Below are 18,197 nucleotides of genomic sequence, written 5' to 3'. Positions count from 1 at the left end.
ACTGTTCTGAGCGATCGCACACTCGCCCCCAATCGATCCACTGATTGATTGGGAGGAGGCTTGTTGTGAAGACTCGTCCAATCGATCGGCCGATCGATTGGGCATGAGCCAATCAATCGGCTGATCGATCCAGCTCATGATTTCTCCCAAAATCAAGTCTAAAGCCTCCTAAACCAACATCCGGTCAACCATGACTCGTTGGTACATTATGCCTAGCATCCGGTCACCCTTGACCTGCTAGAACTCGCTCACCAAGTGTCCGGTCAATCCCTTTGACTCACTTGGACTTTTCTCCTCGTGTCAAGTATCCGGTCAATCCCTTGACCTACTTGGACTTTCCTCCTCGTGCCAAGTATCCGATCAATCCCTTTGACCTACTTGGACTTTCCAACACCAGATATCCGATCAGTCTTGATCCATCTGGATTTCCTTGTGCCTGACTTCACTCACCAGGACTTCTTTCTACCTAGCTTCACTCACTAGGTCTTTCACCTGACTTCACTCACCAGGATTTCCTTCTGCCTAGCTTCACTCACTAGGACTTTTCTTCTGCCTGGCTTCACTCACCAGGTCTTTCCTCTGCCTGGCTTCACTCACCAGGACTTTCACCTAGCTTCACTCGCTAGGATTTCCTCACTGCCTAGCTTTACTCACTAGGTCTTTCACCTGTCTTCACTCACCAGGATTTTCTTCTGCATGGCTTCACTCACCAGGACTTCCTTTGCCTAACCTCCAAGTTAGGACTTTCACCTGGTTCCACTCACCAGGATTTTTCAGTCAAGTATCCGGTCAACCTTGACCTACTTAACTGTCCATCACAATCTCCACACATGAACAATTACACCTACAATCTCCATGTGTTGTCTACATTTATTGTCAAACATGTATTGTCAAACCATCAAAATATAAACATTAAGACTCGAGCTTGACCCAATTGAAGCTCAGTCAAATTAGGTCAACTTTGACCTGGGGAATATTGCACCAACAATCTCCCAACAAAGATTTGCGACATCTGTGTTTTTAGTGTTCTTTACATTTACTATGTCTTTGTTTATGGAAGTTGATAATTTATTTGGTGTTTATATAATTTAAAATTGTTCAAGTTCTACTCTCTATGAAGAACATATAAGTAATATGAAGCGTAGATATATCCATGTTGTATTTAGCTAATGCACAAATAATCTTATCCAAGTTAAAAATTGTTATTCTATAAATAATTATTAATCTGTTATTTGTTTGATTCTTAATGCTTATATTTAGTAAATTGATTTTTTTTTTCATTATAGTGTCTTGTGTATTCGAGTATAAATTTTAAAATATCGATTAAACCGAATAAACAAAAATAAAAAACTAATTCGTAAATTTTCTAAGTGAACTTATAAATCTCTAACTAATCATTGAATTATTGAAAAAAATAATTAATTCTAAACTTGATCGAATTAACCGATTTTTTAATTGGAATTGATAAGATTTGTGACATCTGTTTTTAGTGTTCTTTACATTTATTATGCTTTGTTTACCGAAGTTGATAATTTATTTGGTATTTATATAATTTCTATTTGGTATTTATATAATTTGAAATTGTTCAAGTTCTACTCTATCACAATTCAAGTCTCAAATGAAGAACATATAAGTAATATGAAGTGTAGATATATCCATGTTGTATTTAGCTAATGAACAAATAATCTTATCTCATTTAAAAATTATTATTCTATAAATAATTATCAATCTGTTATATGTTTGATTCTTAATACTTATATTTAGTAGATTGATTTTTTTTATTTATTATAGTGTCTTGTGTATTGGAGTATAAATTTTAAAATATCTTATTCGATTAAACCGAATAAACAAAAATACAAAATTAATTAGTAAATTTTCTAAGAGAACTTATAAATCTCTAACTAATCATTGAATTATTGAAGAAAATAATTAATTCTAAACTCGACCAAATTAATCGATTTTTTATCAATTTAATTTATTTTATTAAAATTTATTCAGTTTGGTAAGTTTGAAAAAAATAATTAGTTTGATTTCCATTAATTCGGTTCGATTTTAGAGATCCCTCGTACTGTAATTGATTTCATCGACATTAGTGTGTGTAGATTTTCATTCTGAGTTAATACTCTTCTTTATGTTTTTACAAGTTGTGAAAACTAATGAAAATAAAACTTACCAAATAGGCACATTGACTTCGGTAAATCATGTATACTGCTAATTAACATGTTAATAAATATTTAGATTTTTACATGTTAGAAGATTAGAGGCGCAGGTATTATTTAAAAAGATTAATATAACAAAAAGTTGTAAATACTAGTTTAGTACATAAAATACTAGTTTAGGACATATGAAATTTGTGTCAAACTCTGGAATTGATAAGGTTTGTGACATCTGTTTTTACTGTTCTTTACATTTACTATGCCTTTGTTTACCGAAGTTGATAATTTATTTGGTGTTTATATAATTTGAAATTGTTCCAGTTCTACTCTCTCACAATTCAAGTCTCAAATGAAGAATATATAAGTAATACGAAGTGTAGATATATCCATGTTATATTTAGCTAATGAGCAAATAATCTTGTCCAATTTAAAAATTGTTATTCTATAAATAATTATCAATCTGTTATTTGTTTGATTCTTAATACTTATATTTAGTAGAATATTTTTTTTATTATTATAGTGTCTTGTCTATTCGAGTATAAATTTTAAAATATCTTATTCGTTTAAATCGAATAAACAAAAATAAAAAATTAATTCATAAATTTTCTAAATGAACTTATAAATCTCTAACTAATCATTGAATTATTGAAAAAAATAATTAATTCTAAACTCAATCAAATTAATCGATTTTTTATCAATTTAATTTATTTTATTAAATTTAGTCAGTTTGGTAAATTTGAAAAAAAAAAATAATTAGTTCGATTTCCATTAATTCGGTTTGATTTTAGAGATTCCTCGTACTTTGGAAGAGTATGGTAATTGATTTCATCAACATTAGTGTGTGTCGATTTCCATTCTAATTGATTTTATCGACATTAGTGTGTGTCGATTTCCATTCTGAGCTATAATACTTTTCTTTATGTTTTTAAAAACCAATGAAAATAAAATTTACCAAATAGGCACATTGGCTTCGGTATATATACTGATGTTAAATTCATATATGATGCTTAAAATGTTAACAAATATTTAGATTTTTACAGGTTAGAAGATTAGAGGCGCAGGTATTATTTAAAAAGATTAATATAACAAAAAGTTGTAAATACTAGTTTAGTACATAAAATACTAGTTTAGGACATTTGAAATTTGTGTCAAACTCCGGAATTTATAAGGTTTGGAACATCTGTTTTTAGTGTTCTTTACATTTACTACGCCTTTGTTTACAAAAGTTGATAATTTATTTGGTGTTTATATAATCTCAAATTGTTCAAGTTTCACTCTCTCACAATTCAAGTCTCAAATGAATAACATATAAGTAATATGAAGCGTAGATATATCCATGTTGTATTTAGCTAATGAACAAATAATCTTGTCCAATTTAAAAATTATTATTCTATAAATAATTATCAATCTGTTATTTGTTTGATTCTTAATGCTTATATTTAGTAGATTGATTTTTTTTATTCAATATAGTGTCTTGTGTATTCGAGTATAAATTTTAAAATATCTTATTCGATTAAACCGAATAAATAAAAATAAAAAATTAATTTGTAAATTTTCTAAGTGAACTTCTAAATCTCTAACTAATCCTTGAATTATTGAAAAAAATAATTAATTCTAAACTCGATTGAATTAACCGATTTTTTATCAATTTAATTTATTTTATTAAAATTTAGTTAGTTTGGTAAGTTTGAAAAAAAAATAATTAGTCCGATTTTCATTAATTCGATTCGATTTTTGAGGTCCCTCGTATTTTGGAAGAGTATGGTAATTGATTTCATCGACATTAGTGTGTGTCGATTTTCTTTCTGGGCTAATACTTTTCTTTATGTTTTTACAAGTTGTGAAAACTAATGAATATAAAATTTACCAAATAGGCACATTGTCTTCGGTAAATATGTAGCGACATCCATTTTTAGTGTTCTTTACATTTACTATGTCTTTGTTTATTGGAGTTGATAATTTATTTGGTGTTTATATAATTTGAAATTGTTCAAGTTCTACTCTCTCACAATTCAAGTCTCAAATGAAGAACATATAAGTAATATGAAGTGTAGATATATCCATGTTGTATTTGGCTAATGAACAAATAATTAATCTTGTCCAATTTAAAAATTGTTATTCTATAAATAATTATTAATCTGTTATTTGTTAATGCTTATATTTAGTAAATTGATTTTTTTATTCATTATAGTGTCTTGTGTATTCGAGTTCAATTTATTTATATGGTTAGTATTTTAGTTTGATTTTATGCAATTTGATTTTCAGTTTCATTTATTTTGTATTCAAGTTGCCAATTGTAATTTAATTAAACTTATTTTCTAATTTGATAATATTACTTCTTTAGAAAAGAGTAATCGAATTGGAATTTAAATTATTGTTAAGTATTATAAAACTAAGAGCATAATAACAACGAGAGAATTATAAATAAACATGAGAAAAGGAGGAGAAATTTATTTAATTTTCAATAAAAACATCTTAATAATTTTGTACATGTCCTATTTATAGGACTGACAATATAAATAATATATTAATCAAGATAAGATGAAATGGTAGATCTCTTAATATTAAAGTGAGAGATAAAAAATAAAAAGTTTAGATCATTAATTGAGGTAAGTGAGAAGATAGAATTTTAATCATAATAGAATCTATTAGAATGACTTCTATTCTTAACACTCTCACTTGAATGTTATGATATTATTATTCTAGGTAATTCTCGATAACTAGACGTTACAAAGTTCAAAAATTTAAAATATTGTATTAGACACTTTGTTTTAGTAGAAATAGTTTCCCGTGCAATCGGCGGATTTTGGTCATTTAACATTTTATTTTTTATTATTATTTCTAGATAATTCTAACATCAAAAAGCATAACTAGATATTACAAAGCTCGAAAATTTAAAATATTTATCATAACTAGATATTACAAAGCTCAAAAATTTAAAATATTTATTGACACTTTTGTTTAGTAGCAATAATTTTTCATATGCGATTTTAGAGGTAGAAGATTTTGTTTGGTGAAAACAATTACACTTGCAATTATGTACTTTTAAAAGTGAGAATATGAAATACTATTTTATTTAGTAGCAACAATTATAAAATATTATGTTCGTAGTCAGATTTGACCGCTAAAGTATCTTATGTCCTGATATTTTAATGGTTTTAATTATATCAATTTTTTTTATTTGACATTAATTATTTGATTTTTTTATCAATCGAGTTGGATGTAAAAAATTTTATTCGGTATAACAATTACTCTTGTAATTATTCATTTTAAACAGTATAAATATTAAGTCTTATTAATTTTAGTGGCAACGATATAAAATATTGTATTAGTAGTAGGTCTTAAACGAGTGAAGTCGAGCTTCAAGTTAATCTAGTTTGGCTCAACTCAATTTATACTGATTTGATTCAAGTTCGAGCTCACTCGAACATGTAAAGTTGGGCTAAGTTCAATATTTAATTATGGAATGAGCTTAATTTTTTATTTTTTAATAAATAAATTAATATATTATATATTATAATTATATATAAAAATATATATTATTACTGATTTATTTAACTCAATTAATCACTGAATTTATAATAATTAAACTATTCAATTTCTAATTAAGCTGGTTCAAACTTGATCAACTATGAATTCTAATCGAATTTTGAATGAGTTGTTCACGAATGACTCATAAGTAGCTCGTCACCTCTAATTAATATGTAGATTTGACGTATTTTAAGTTTTAGTATTTTAAGAGTTTTATATAAATTTTTTTATCTGGTATTGATAATTTATATTTTTATTATTGTTTATAGGAAATAACACATAAAGTACAATTATAAGCTACAAAGTTCTATATCATAAAATATTATGTTGACCTTTTTGTTCAGTAGCAACAGTTTGTATGAAAATAAGAGTCAATATTTGATAGTATTTTTTTTTCTCCTTCTTCACAAGTCATGGAGATGTATGAAAATAAGAATTACCTAGTTGACGCAATCACTTTGGTAGGTTCTATAAATTGATGTTGAATTTGTCTACTAATTAAATTGACTTCTACTTTAATACTTCTATAATATTTTTTAATGTTAAAAGATCGATAGGATTACCTACTAAGATTTGTGTATTAAAATATCATGATTTGATTTTATTATAAATTTTATCATATTAGATACTAAAATTTATTTAAATATAGATGATGATATAACAGAAGATAGAGTTCAATGGCGTAAAAAGATTCATATAGCCGACCCCACCTAGAGAAAAAAGGTTTGATTGTTGTTGTTGTTATTTTTTTAGATACTAAAATTTAATTATATTAGCTATCACAAAATGTCTTAAAAGATTTTTTTTAATTAAATCAAGTAAACGGATGGTCATGAAGGATCCACACGCATCCCTAATTATCCAGTGGATGAAATAAAATAATCAAATGTCGATCTAGGTTTCACATAATCAAGCCCCGTCTTGCCTATAGGGGTGAGTATTTGGTTAAAGTTGAATGAACCTAATTATCCAAAAATCGAATTAATCAATTTTTTTTTTCAAACTAACCAAACCAATCAATTTTTCTAATAAAAACTAAATAAATTCAACCAATAAAATATAGGCTAATTTGATAAAAACTGAATTAACTATTTTTTAAAAAAAAACAATAGGAGATTTAATTAAAACCAAAATCGATTTTTTTCCCTTTAGAGATTTATCATTTCAATTTTTAAATTTAAATTTATTCCATTTAACTGAATAAAAAAAATAGAATTAAAATTGAACCAAATTAATTTAAAAAATAGATTTTTAGCGAAAAAAAATCAAATTATCAAATTAATCAAACCGAATTTTAAAATTCGGTAAGCTCGATATATTTGTTTGGTTTAACTGAATTTTTGTTCACCCCTACTTGCATGATTACACCCTTGCCAATCCAATACCTCTAAAGGCACCACTCACTTTCTTTCATTCCCGATATCACCCTTGCTATTCACTTTCAAGAGAGTCAATACTTGCCGGTCGCTAATCTGCCCCATTAGCATCTGCTGTATTCTTTTTCTCCTTCTTGGCAAGTCGTGGAGATCTATGGAAATAAGTTTTACATAGTTGACACATTGACTCATTGACTTAGGTAGGTTCTATGCACCAAATTTGTCTACTAATCAAATTGACTTCTGCTGTAATATTTTTGCAGGTTAAAAGATTGGAGGTTAAAGGATTGTCTACTAATTACGCTGTGGTCATCACATTAATAACTATCGAGTTTTTAATATTAATTCAGGCCAGTTAGACATATTCTTTGTGTCAAAGTTAATAATGGATGATGTTTTGACATCTTTTGATAATTCTTTAAATTTATTTATTTATTTTGGTAGAAGTTGATAACTTATTTGGTGTGTTTATAGCTTGAGGTTGATCAAAATTCTGATGTATCAGAATTCAAGTTTGAATTGGAGAATATACATATAATATGAAGTGTAAATATATGTCATGATGTGTTTAACTAAATGACAAATAATTTTTGTCCATTTTTAAAATTACTATGATACGTAATTATGAAATTTTTATTTGATTGATTCTTAATGCTTATATTAATTAGTTGATTGAAAAAATTATTATTCATTAGTATTGTGTATTTAAAAGTTGTAATTTATACGATTTTAGTAAATATTGTGCAAAGGGAAACGCTAGCGCCAGTGAAGATCAGATTTTCTAGTCTATATTTTTGTGAATTAAAGGATGGATAATATAATATTACGGTCGGATCGTAGTGGCGATCTGATCACAATTGATTACGATCCCTTTTTGGATTCACCATTCTTCCTAAGTTATAGTTTGAGTCAGAACGGGTGGCCGGAGGTAGCCTGAAGGCCGCTGGTGATGGACAAGTGATCAGGTTACGTTGCTAGTCGCAGAGTGGAGGGTGGCTTTCAGGCGACCTCTGACCACCCGTCCTGACCCAAACTATAACTTGGGGAGACGATGAATCTAAGGAAGGATCGCAATCAATTGTAGTCGGATCGCCGTCACGATCCAATCGTAATTTTATGTGATCCATCCCCTGGTCCATAAAAATATGGACCAAAAGATCTCTCCTGTCTGAGCACCCCAACACCTCCGTCAATCGGTCTCATATCAACACATATATCAAATGCATGGAAAGATCTTTTAATCATCAGTATTAATACTGAAGATCGACCCGATTCTATTGTGTAAACGTTGGTGCATTAACCATTAATTAAGCCACGTTCTGAGAACAATTTTAGTAAATATTGAAACGCGTTAGAGTGTCAATAATTTTTTTGACAATCATTATCGTCAACATTCTTCAAAGTGTCTCTATTTTGAGTTATAGTTACTTGCTGATATATGCTATTTATTTCTTCATCATAATTATTCAATTTTACAAAGAACAATTTCTTTACCAAATAAACCATTCATGTTATACTTGGCAATTAATTTTTTTTTAGCAAATGCAACCAATTTAATTGAATGTATGTAGCCATTTATCCTTAGTCCAACATGGACATTAGAATTTAATTTTGGAAATGAGATGTAATAAAAAAAAAATGCAAGTGTGATTTGGAGTTTTAACCTTGAAACCAAGCTTGAATTTGGGCATTGAAATTTTAGATGTCTAACCTTGACATGATAGTGACTTGCATCATCTTTTGTTAATTTTGCTTTATTATTTTAGAAAATAGAATAAAATTTTATCAAACAATAAATAATTTCCTGAACAATGCAAATTAGGTTCTACATATGTCTCAAGTATTTGATCGGGAAAATGAATCATGCATCCCTCTATTATAAGTAATATTGAAATATTTAGACTATATATGTTTTATCATGCTAGTTATTGTGATGTTTATTACTTAGATGAATTTTTAGATACTATAAAATTATTATCATGATAATATTTCAGATTTAAGTGGCATTGAATTGCACGCTTCCAGGTTTTTTTTTTTTATCTTGACCTAGTTTGATTTGAAAATTAGATTTAACTTTTAACTTTGTCTTCATCCTACTTCGTTATTTAGACTCAATGGCATGCCCTTTGCAATGGTCATATCTATTATTTATTTGTGGTACATTTTTCTTATTAGAATTTGATAAATATTTTCGAAATATTAAAGTAGTGAAACAATGTCACTAAAAAAGACATAATTGGTGCAATGTTAATTCTATTTTTATTACATAACAATATTAAAACTTCATTTATTTAGTTCTATTTATAAGTTTATCTTTTAATTTCTGGTCAATGTTTTCAATGGATGCTAAATTCACAACCAGATTTAATCAAGGTAAAGTATTTTAGGTTATAGTATTTTAATATAGTTTTATATAAACTCTTTTATTTGATATTAGTGATTTGATTTTTTATTATTACTAGTCAAGAACATAAATTGGAGTTTTTAAAGATAAGTCATACTCATGTAGTAGTGACTCTCCCTCATAAAAATTTATTTAATTTTTTATATCAAACATTAAATTGATAAAAATAGATATTTCACTTATCTTTGCTAAAAGGTCGAGAAAGGTGTGTTTTTCTAACACCGCTGACCAAAAGTATGTATAGAAATTTCTTCGCTAATGGTGTTGACAATCCTAAAATGTGAGACTAAAAAGAACTATGACAATACATATTTTTTACAATCAAAGAAAATTACTAATAAGTTTTAAAATTATTTATAATGTAAAAAGAAAAAAAATATTAATATAATTTAATTTTGGGTGTACCAAAATTAATTATCAAAGGGTCAAATTATTAATTAAAGAGTATGATTTATAGGAAATGTCCTTGTCGAGAGCATAACTAGAAGCTACAAAGTTCGAAATCATAAAATACTGTGTCGAGTGTTTTGGTTCGCAAGCAAGAGTTTATCTTGCAATCATGTCATATTGGATGTAGAAATTAAAAGTAGATTTTGTTTTGTGACAATCGTTACTCATGCAATTATGTACGTTAAAAATAGATTTAGAAGTACTATTGTGTAACAACAAGATGTAATTCTATTTCTTTTCATTCAACTTCAATTGTCTCACCATTGTGAATTCTATTTATAAGTTTACCTTTTGATTTCAAGACAATGTTTTACTTCGATGCAACAAAAGTTTAAAAATATTCAAGGAGATATCAAGAAAATGGATGCTAATTAAATACACAACCAAATTTAATCGGGTAAAGTATTTTAGGCCAGAGTATTTTAATAATTTTGTATAAACTCATTTATTTGGCATTAGTAATTTTATTTATTATTATTAGTTATAGGAAATGTCCGCGTTGAGAGCACAACTAGAAGCTACAAGTTTCTCAATCATTAATACTGTGTTGGGTGTTTGGTTCAGAGCAATAGTTTCTCTTGCAATCATGTCATATTGGATGTAGAAATTAAAAATACATTTTGTTTGGAGACAATAGTTACTCTTGCAATTATGGACTTTAGAAAGTAGACTTAATGACAACAATTATAAAATATTGTGTTGGTACTTTTGTTTCAGTGACAATAGATGCTCACCTTTTGCTATTGGGCATTTTTTGGAGTAGAAATAATGTGTTGATGGTCACTAGATTTTAACTTGTATATGACAGTTATCTTTAGAAACATCCCATTTGATTGTTGGCTGCTCCAAGTCTTCTTTTGCTTGCAAAGTTTATTTTCAATAGTTTAGTTAATTCTTTGCAATCTCTTAACACTAGAGCATGACATGTACCTTAACTTGGTTTAAAGTGATTGTGAAGATCACATGAGGTTATACATCTATTTTGAAGTCTTTCTAGAGCCGATTGAAGTTGTAATTTGCATTTTAATAATGTATTTTGATTTATTCTTTGATAGGAAATACTAAGATGGATAGATGAGATTAGTAAAGAGAATTTTAGTATGCACACCCTTATTTGTACACTTATAGACGATTGAGTGGTAGTTCAAGTGCCCAGAGCCCAGTTCGGGAGCCTCGATAGGCAAAAATGAATTGGACACATGGACGATCATCCGAGCGACCGGACTGCCACTCAGTCGCCTATGGGTGTGCAGGGTAAGAATGTGCTCGCTATTTTTTTTTTCTCTCTATATATATATACTGTCGATTCATCCGGACTTGACTTGGGGCACTTAGAATTAATCCAGACACTCGTGCACGACCTAGTCCAGGTACCATCTAGTAACTTTTTTAATTTTGTTTTAGGATATATTGTATATGTTTAGGGTTAAGATTTTAGGATTTAGGAGTTTGGTCATAATGAGTTTAAGCGAATAAGATTTTTCCTTTAGGATTTATGCTTCCCTCTTAGGTTATAGTGTTAAAAATTTTATATGCTCACAAAGTATATTATATGCATTTAGGATTTAAGATTTTAGGATTTAGGGATTAGGTTATAATGAGTTTAAACTAATAAGATTTTCTCTCTAGGGTTCAGTATTCCTTCTTGGGTTATAGTATTCAAGATAAAAAATTTTAGATGTTCACAAAATATAGTATTTCTCTTTTAAGAAAATATTGATTTAAAAAAAAATATATAGGCACCTGGATCACTGTGACACATACGGGTCCACAACATATGATCCGCAGTGTAGCAAACTCTCTCTCTATATATATAAGGTAAATTTAGCCTGCACATCCATTCGGTGCATACTCTCGGACAACCCTCACATATCCAAGCATCCGGTGAGGGTCGTCCGGGAATATGCACCGAATGGATGTGCAAGATATCATATATATATATATATATATATATATATATATATATAGACAATTCTAATTAATGAAATGTAATGTAATACTATCTAATGGATTTGAATACTACTTATATCATATAGTCTTAGTTAGAGTTCAATGGATGAATATGATTCAACACTGTTGAGTTAGCTGCATTCCTTTGGTACTTCAGCCTAGCTAATGGACTAAGGTAAAAGTGAATATATTTGATCTTGTACCCATCTATCCGCGCTGTGTTTCATTGATGTCGATGTGGTACTTCAACCTCATGCAGCAATCGACAGCAACAAATGTTTTAAGGACATATTCAAGGATCACTTGGATGCCATAACATCTACAAGATATCTATGTGTCTTGTGTGATCTGAACACTTGATCTCATACGATATAAGATGTTTCTGCATACAAAATGTTTGTCAATTCCAACAACTCTATTATTGGTAAGTTGATGATGATTAAAACAATGAATTTAAATGTCTATTTTAGCGAGATTGATTTTAATAATAATGCTTTTAGTAATATAGATTCTAAGAAATGGGAGCGGATCTTTTGGACCAGGAATTCCTGGTCCCTCCCTGGACCATATAAGTGGTATAAAACTCTCCCCCACGTGCAAAGTACGTGCACGCCAATGCCCAAAAGAACCCTAGCCTCTTCCAACTTCAGCGTCGCCTCCCTCGACGGATCGAAGCGCCTCTGCCACATCCGCGGCAAGATGCACAAGAAGGTCTGGATCGCTGCCGGGGACATCATCCTCGTCGGCCTCCGAGGCTACCAGGACGACAAGGCGGACATCATCTCCAGGAATTCCTGGTTTTGAAGATCCGCTCCCCTAAGAAATGTTGTTAGACTGAGCTGCTCATCTAACAGAAACTACTTTTTGGTTTACAAAATCAAATCATTTGTAAGATGAACTAGGACATCATTTCATGTCTTCTCTTATAGAGATTGAAAATGGGAAAATAGCAGAGAAAACGAGTGACCCTAAAATGTCATGAATAATTGTGAAAGTAAAATTTTCTGAAGTGATCAGGTTTTCAGAATACTTCCACCCTGTTATTTTCTTGCAGTTCAAGTATTTCTTTTTCAAACATATAACAATTTCTTAACCAGTGGGTTTAAATTAATCTATTATACAAACCTAAATTACAAAGCATAATTTGATTAGGATAGAAAGTGAATATGAATTGAATTGGTACGTCAATATGTTGACCTGGCAACATTGTCTATACCCAGAAAATGAAAGTTCACTATGGCTTTTGGAATGAGGCAAGTCACGCAACCACATGTGTAATATATCTAAAGAGAACATTCTCTTGTTTGATCTTGTTGTAACGTTTCGTGTTCAACTAAGATAAGATGCAAGTGATTCTGACCACTGCTTCGTCGACTGATATTCAACTAATGCTGCTAATTATATTCAAAAAGAATATAGAAGCGCCGTTAAAATCTTTAATCGCGCCGTCGAGGATTGTGATCCACCAGCCTCTGTTCACGAAGTAGTTAAGCTGGTTTCCAGGAGGGAGGCAAAGAGGAGTTCGTTCCAAGTGTCGGGCAATCCAGGCAAGCACCAGTGGCTACAGTCGGCGAACCTCTCCGGTTCCTTCCTCTGCTCCGGCGTCAGGAGCTTCCCCTGCCTCGAAGTGTACACGCCCGTGTGGGCGTCCCGTCTGAACCCCGACAGCCGCGTCACGTTGAGATAACGCACTGGCGTCCTCATCCTCAGGAGGGTCCTCTCTACCAGCGTCACCATTGACTTGGGAAACTGCCACACATACCTCTCTTTGTCGGAGATGGGTCGAGTTTGGTTGTAGCACCATTGTAAATTCTCCCTGCAGTTTAATCCACCATTAACATTAACTGAAATCAAATTTCGGTTCTGCATTTTGTGTTTCAAACTTTCCGAATTACCTCTTGTGCTCTGGCGAGATGCTGCGGAAGAAGACGGCGGTCTGGCGAGGGTCGACGTTGCGGTCGACCCAGCGAGCCCAAGTTCTGAGGGCTATGTTGAAAGCCTCGGCGGGTTCCATCTCCTCCGTGAGTTCTTCCCTGAGCTGGAAGTAGTCCCAGGCCCTCATTTTGCCGTTGTGCGTCCACCAGTGGCCGGTGTTGAAGACCATGACGTCAGCGCCTCGCCAGAAGCGAGCGCTGGCGGAGAGATTGTCGAGATGCAGGATCTTGGCACGGTCTCCCTTCCTCTCCTTCAGCTCCACCAGGAACGGACTCCAAAAGAATTCCACCGTGCAATCGTAATCCTATAATTCAACATAAAACAAGTTAATTTCTTAAAACAAAAGTAGGCAGACAAAATTTAATACCAAGGCTCGGAAGAGTTTGTGCGCCTTTCTTAAAACAAAAGTAGACAGACAAAATTTATTACCAAGGCTCGGAAGAGTTTGTGCTCGGCGCTGCGGTCCTTGACGTAGACGTGCTTCCGGTGAACCGCAGAGTAGAGTATGCAGATCATCGACTCCCACATGTTCCGGTTGAGTGAATCGCCGACCACCACCACCCGCTTCCCCCTCCACCTCTCCAGCGTCTCCGTCCCATTAAACCTTTAATTCATTTAAATTAGTCGTAATTGTCTCTTAATTAGACAGAATTAATTCCTAATTAAATTTGACGTTGCTACTGTCCTAGTTAAGACCTCGGTAAGTCACAGCCGTTGGGCTGCCACCGCCACCGCTCGTAGTCAGAGTCCGGCCGGCCGCTTCTCTGGCAGCTCACTTGGTCGCTGAGGAAAGGACACCTTTGGGAGCGGTAGAGCGGGTGCCGGCTCGGGTCATAGACCCACCTCCCTTCGAACAAGTTGCATTTCTCCTCCGCGCTGTCCACGCCGGAGACGTTGCCAGGAAAGTTGGCCGTCAGTGCTAAATGACTAACTTGAGGGGCCGCCGAAGGGGCCGGCGCTAACGGCGTCGAGTCGAGTTCTCCCTGGGGGCGAGGAAAGGACAAAGAAGCGATGGCTATAACGTTCGGGGCCGGAAAGATGCGGTGGAGGGTGAAGCAGAGCAAGAGGTAGCCGAGGAGGGCGGCGAGGGAGAGGAGAAGCCATCTCCGGCTGAAGAGGGGAGGAGGAAGGAAGGAGGAGTAGTATTCCATGACGAAGCTGTACTGAAGCATGCAGCACTATTTAGTATTTACTACGCCATGGATTTGATTTAAAGAGCTGATGATGAAATCGATCGGACCGGAATCGTAGCCGGGTTAGCATTGGCCGCACCGGCGCATGGTGAGCATCCGAGATCTCTCGTGATAAATTAATTCTCCTAGTGTTTAGTTTACTGGGAAAAGGGCCATTATTGCCATCACTCTTCAGACCGAACAAAAAAAAAAAGCCCAATGAAAACATTTCTTTTTTCATCTCTATATTGTAATTTCTTTTTAAATGTAAAAATAAAATGCAAGAGACGTTAAAACTTGATTGGGTGCGCTTTCTCTTCAGGTATGTATAATGTTCCACGACACAGGAGAAGAATGTTAGGTTGGATTTATATGGACAAGACGATAAAAAGGAAGAGAGAGGCATAAGGGAGAAGGAGGTACAATCACTTTGCGCATGAACCTGAATGATTGATTACAAGGCAAAAATCAGAATGCCACCTCGAGTTTTTTATAATTACTGAAAAGGCGTCTCATCCTTCGAATCCATTCCGTCTCCGATCTATTCCTCGGGCTCAGCTCCACATGCTTCGCTCTCGTGCCGACTGTCCTTTCACTTATCGACCTGTGTGCATACAAATTTGAAAATCATAGGCAGTCAAAGTTATAGAAATTTAAGCAATTTATTGCAACGTGCCGTTAAAATTTTATAATGTTTAAATTAGGGGTGGTAATTTTTGATCCGACATGAAAACACAATCCGAATCGAACACGAAAAAATCAGGTTAGGATTGGATAGTTTCAGGTTCGGGTCGAAATCGGGTCGACCCAATTGATCCAATTAATAAACAGGTCGGATTCGGGTCAATCTGAAATGATCCAATTATAACCCGCGAACCCGTTTATAATTATAAATTTAAACTAAAATGACAAATTTTAAAAAGTTAAAAATCCTAAACAAAGAGATGTGCTATTGATAGCAATGTTGCTATGATTTATCATTTATGATATGGATTTTCAATTTAGATAAATGTTATTTTTAATTTTTAATTTAATATACAAAATTTCTTTATTGAATTCAGGTCATGTTCGAGTCAAACGGGTTAAATAGGTCAAACGGGTTAAACGGGTCAAACGAGTTAAACGGGTCAAACGGGTCGGGTTTGGGTCAAGTAAAAATAAACAGATCAGGTTTAGGTTGAATAGTTTGACTCGAATTCATAATCAGGTCGGGTTCAGGTTGTCATTTTCCAACCCGCCAACTCGAACCCGTTAACCCGAACCCGAACCCGAACCGAATGGCCACCCTTAGTTTAAATTGAGTATCAAAAATTTAAATTTATAAAAAATACATAATTATTTTCTATTATATCTCAATTTTATCAACAGTCTACCGCTCGTTCGCCAACAAATTTAGCGTGTTGGATTTGTGATGAGCAATCAACCGCTCAACTCGATTATTAAAAAATTTTTATCCGATTTTATCGCAGACCTAGATTGGATTAGCAATCGATTAATGTCATATTAAATTTTTTTTCAAAACATCACCTTATAATAATTATAAAATTATAACGGTTACACTTATCTTATTCGTACAACTAATTGAATGACTGGAGATAAATAATATGAGAACAATATATTAGAAATAGTAATGTTATGTTATAGGGGAGGTTTGGTAGGATGGGCATCCTTTTAATTTTAAAAAAAAAATTGCCTCTACCACGATTCCGACCGATTAAATAGGAAGCCCGTTTTATTTTTACCCAAAAAAATAATGTTACAGAAAAACTATCTGTAATTTAGCAAATGTATACTTAACTTTATAAAATATCTAAAAAAATAGACTGATCCTGCCAATGTCATGACATACAAATTTGAAATTCATAGAAAGTCAATGTTATAAAAATTTGAGCAATTTATTGCAACGTGCAGCTAAAATTTTATAATATTTAATTTGAGTATCCAACTTTTATACTTATCAGGTATGAAATGATTTCTAAATTTATTTTTTTAACTAGGTAATAGTCAGCTCCATCAAAATTTTCTAATAATCATCCAGATAAATCAAAAAATATTTATGATTGACAGATTAAAAGTTCAATATCTTATGATTATATATTTTATTTAGAAAAAAAATTACTATAAATACATAGTAACTAAATTAAACTATAAATATTTGGATGACAATTTAACGTCTTTCTATTACATCATAATCATATAAGTTTATTGTTCATTTGAAAGTATTTTTATATTGGATGTTAAACTTTTGGATCATCTAATATGAATACTTCGATGAAAAATTAATATAAAATCTTATCAATGATCTCATGTTGGATGTTAAATTATATGATTTAACTTTATGATCAACAATCAACTGTTCAACTCGATTATTAAAATTTTTGTCAGTTTTATCACAGACTTGGAATGGATCAGCAGTTGACTAACGTTAAAGATTTTAAAACAACTCGATTATTAAAATTTTTGTCAGTTTTAGCACAGGCTTGGACTGGATCAGCAGTTGACTAACGTTAAAGATTTTAAAATTTTAAATAGTGTAGGGCCAACAATAAATTTTAATTAAAACTTGTTGATAGAACAGTTACGAACTGACCATAGAAGTTACGAAATAATAATAATGGTTACCACGCGAATTTATCTTGTTGTTATATATAGGACTAGATGGTAAAAAAATAATAATGTGGAACAATATATTAGAATAATGGAGTGTCTTTTGATTAAAAAAAACGCTAGCTCCTGATTATTCTGGTAAAATGGAAAGCCCTTTTTATTTTAATTTAGCAATATGGTATACTTAACTTTTTAAAATATGTAAAAAACAGTACACTTAACTTTTATATTTAATAAGGTGTGCGTTTATTTTGTTAAATATATATAAAACAGTTAAAGAAATTATTTTCCAATGTCACCGCCGGGACTCCCGCAAAATTGGGGGTGGTTGTCATGACGAAGCCGTCATAATCAGTTCGACTAGTGCGACGAATTGCCACAATTATCCGTTGTGATGAGGTCGCAAAATCACAGTCACTGGTTTATGGCCTCCTTAATTCGCAGTTAGTTAATTAGTAATTTATGCACTTCGCCTGTAATTTCACACCCTCCTTGTTCGGCCTGAACTCGACTGTAAAATCGCAGTTAGATTCAAGTCATGATGTCATGACCACCGAGAGGCCGCAAAATTACAGGTAGGTCACAGGGCATGACCGACGACGGCAATTTTATGGCC

The 18,197-nt window shown here is 32.0% G+C and overlaps 1 protein-coding gene across 1 annotated transcript; it reads right to left on the bottom strand.

Moving 5' to 3' along the window:
- Positions 1-13,040: 13,040 nt before the first annotated feature.
- LOC121987830 (protein trichome birefringence-like 42) lies at positions 13,041-15,006 on the bottom strand. Its single transcript, XM_042541552.1, has 4 exons — positions 14,499-15,006; positions 14,232-14,406; positions 13,763-14,106; positions 13,041-13,683 (listed from the first exon to the last, which is right to left on the bottom strand). Exons 1-4 carry the CDS (start codon positions 14,972-14,974, stop codon positions 13,344-13,346), a joined length of 1,335 nt encoding a protein of 444 aa, XP_042397486.1. The 5' UTR covers positions 14,975-15,006; the 3' UTR covers positions 13,041-13,343.
- Positions 15,007-18,197: the final 3,191 nt, after the last annotated feature.

This window comes from Zingiber officinale, chromosome 5B (genome assembly GCF_018446385.1).
Source record: "Zingiber officinale cultivar Zhangliang chromosome 5B, Zo_v1.1, whole genome shotgun sequence".
Lineage (NCBI taxonomy): Eukaryota > Viridiplantae > Streptophyta > Magnoliopsida > Zingiberales > Zingiberaceae > Zingiber > Zingiber officinale.
This window is presented reverse-complemented; position numbering and strand designations above follow the sequence as displayed.

What these genes read in the sequence shown, in the direction of transcription:
- LOC121987830 (XM_042541552.1), bottom strand. Translation starts at nt 14,974, where the DNA reads ATGCTTCAGTACAGCTTCGTCATGGAATACTACTCCTCCTTCCTTCCT. An exon ending in AACGGCTGTGACTTACCGAG is followed by an intron (nt 14,407 to 14,498) that starts GTCTTAACTAGG and finishes AATGAATTAAAG; the next exon opens with GTTTAATGGGACGGAGACGC. An exon ending in ACAAACTCTTCCGAGCCTTG is followed by an intron (nt 14,107 to 14,231) that starts GTAATAAATTTT and finishes GTTGAATTATAG; the next exon opens with GATTACGATTGCACGGTGGA.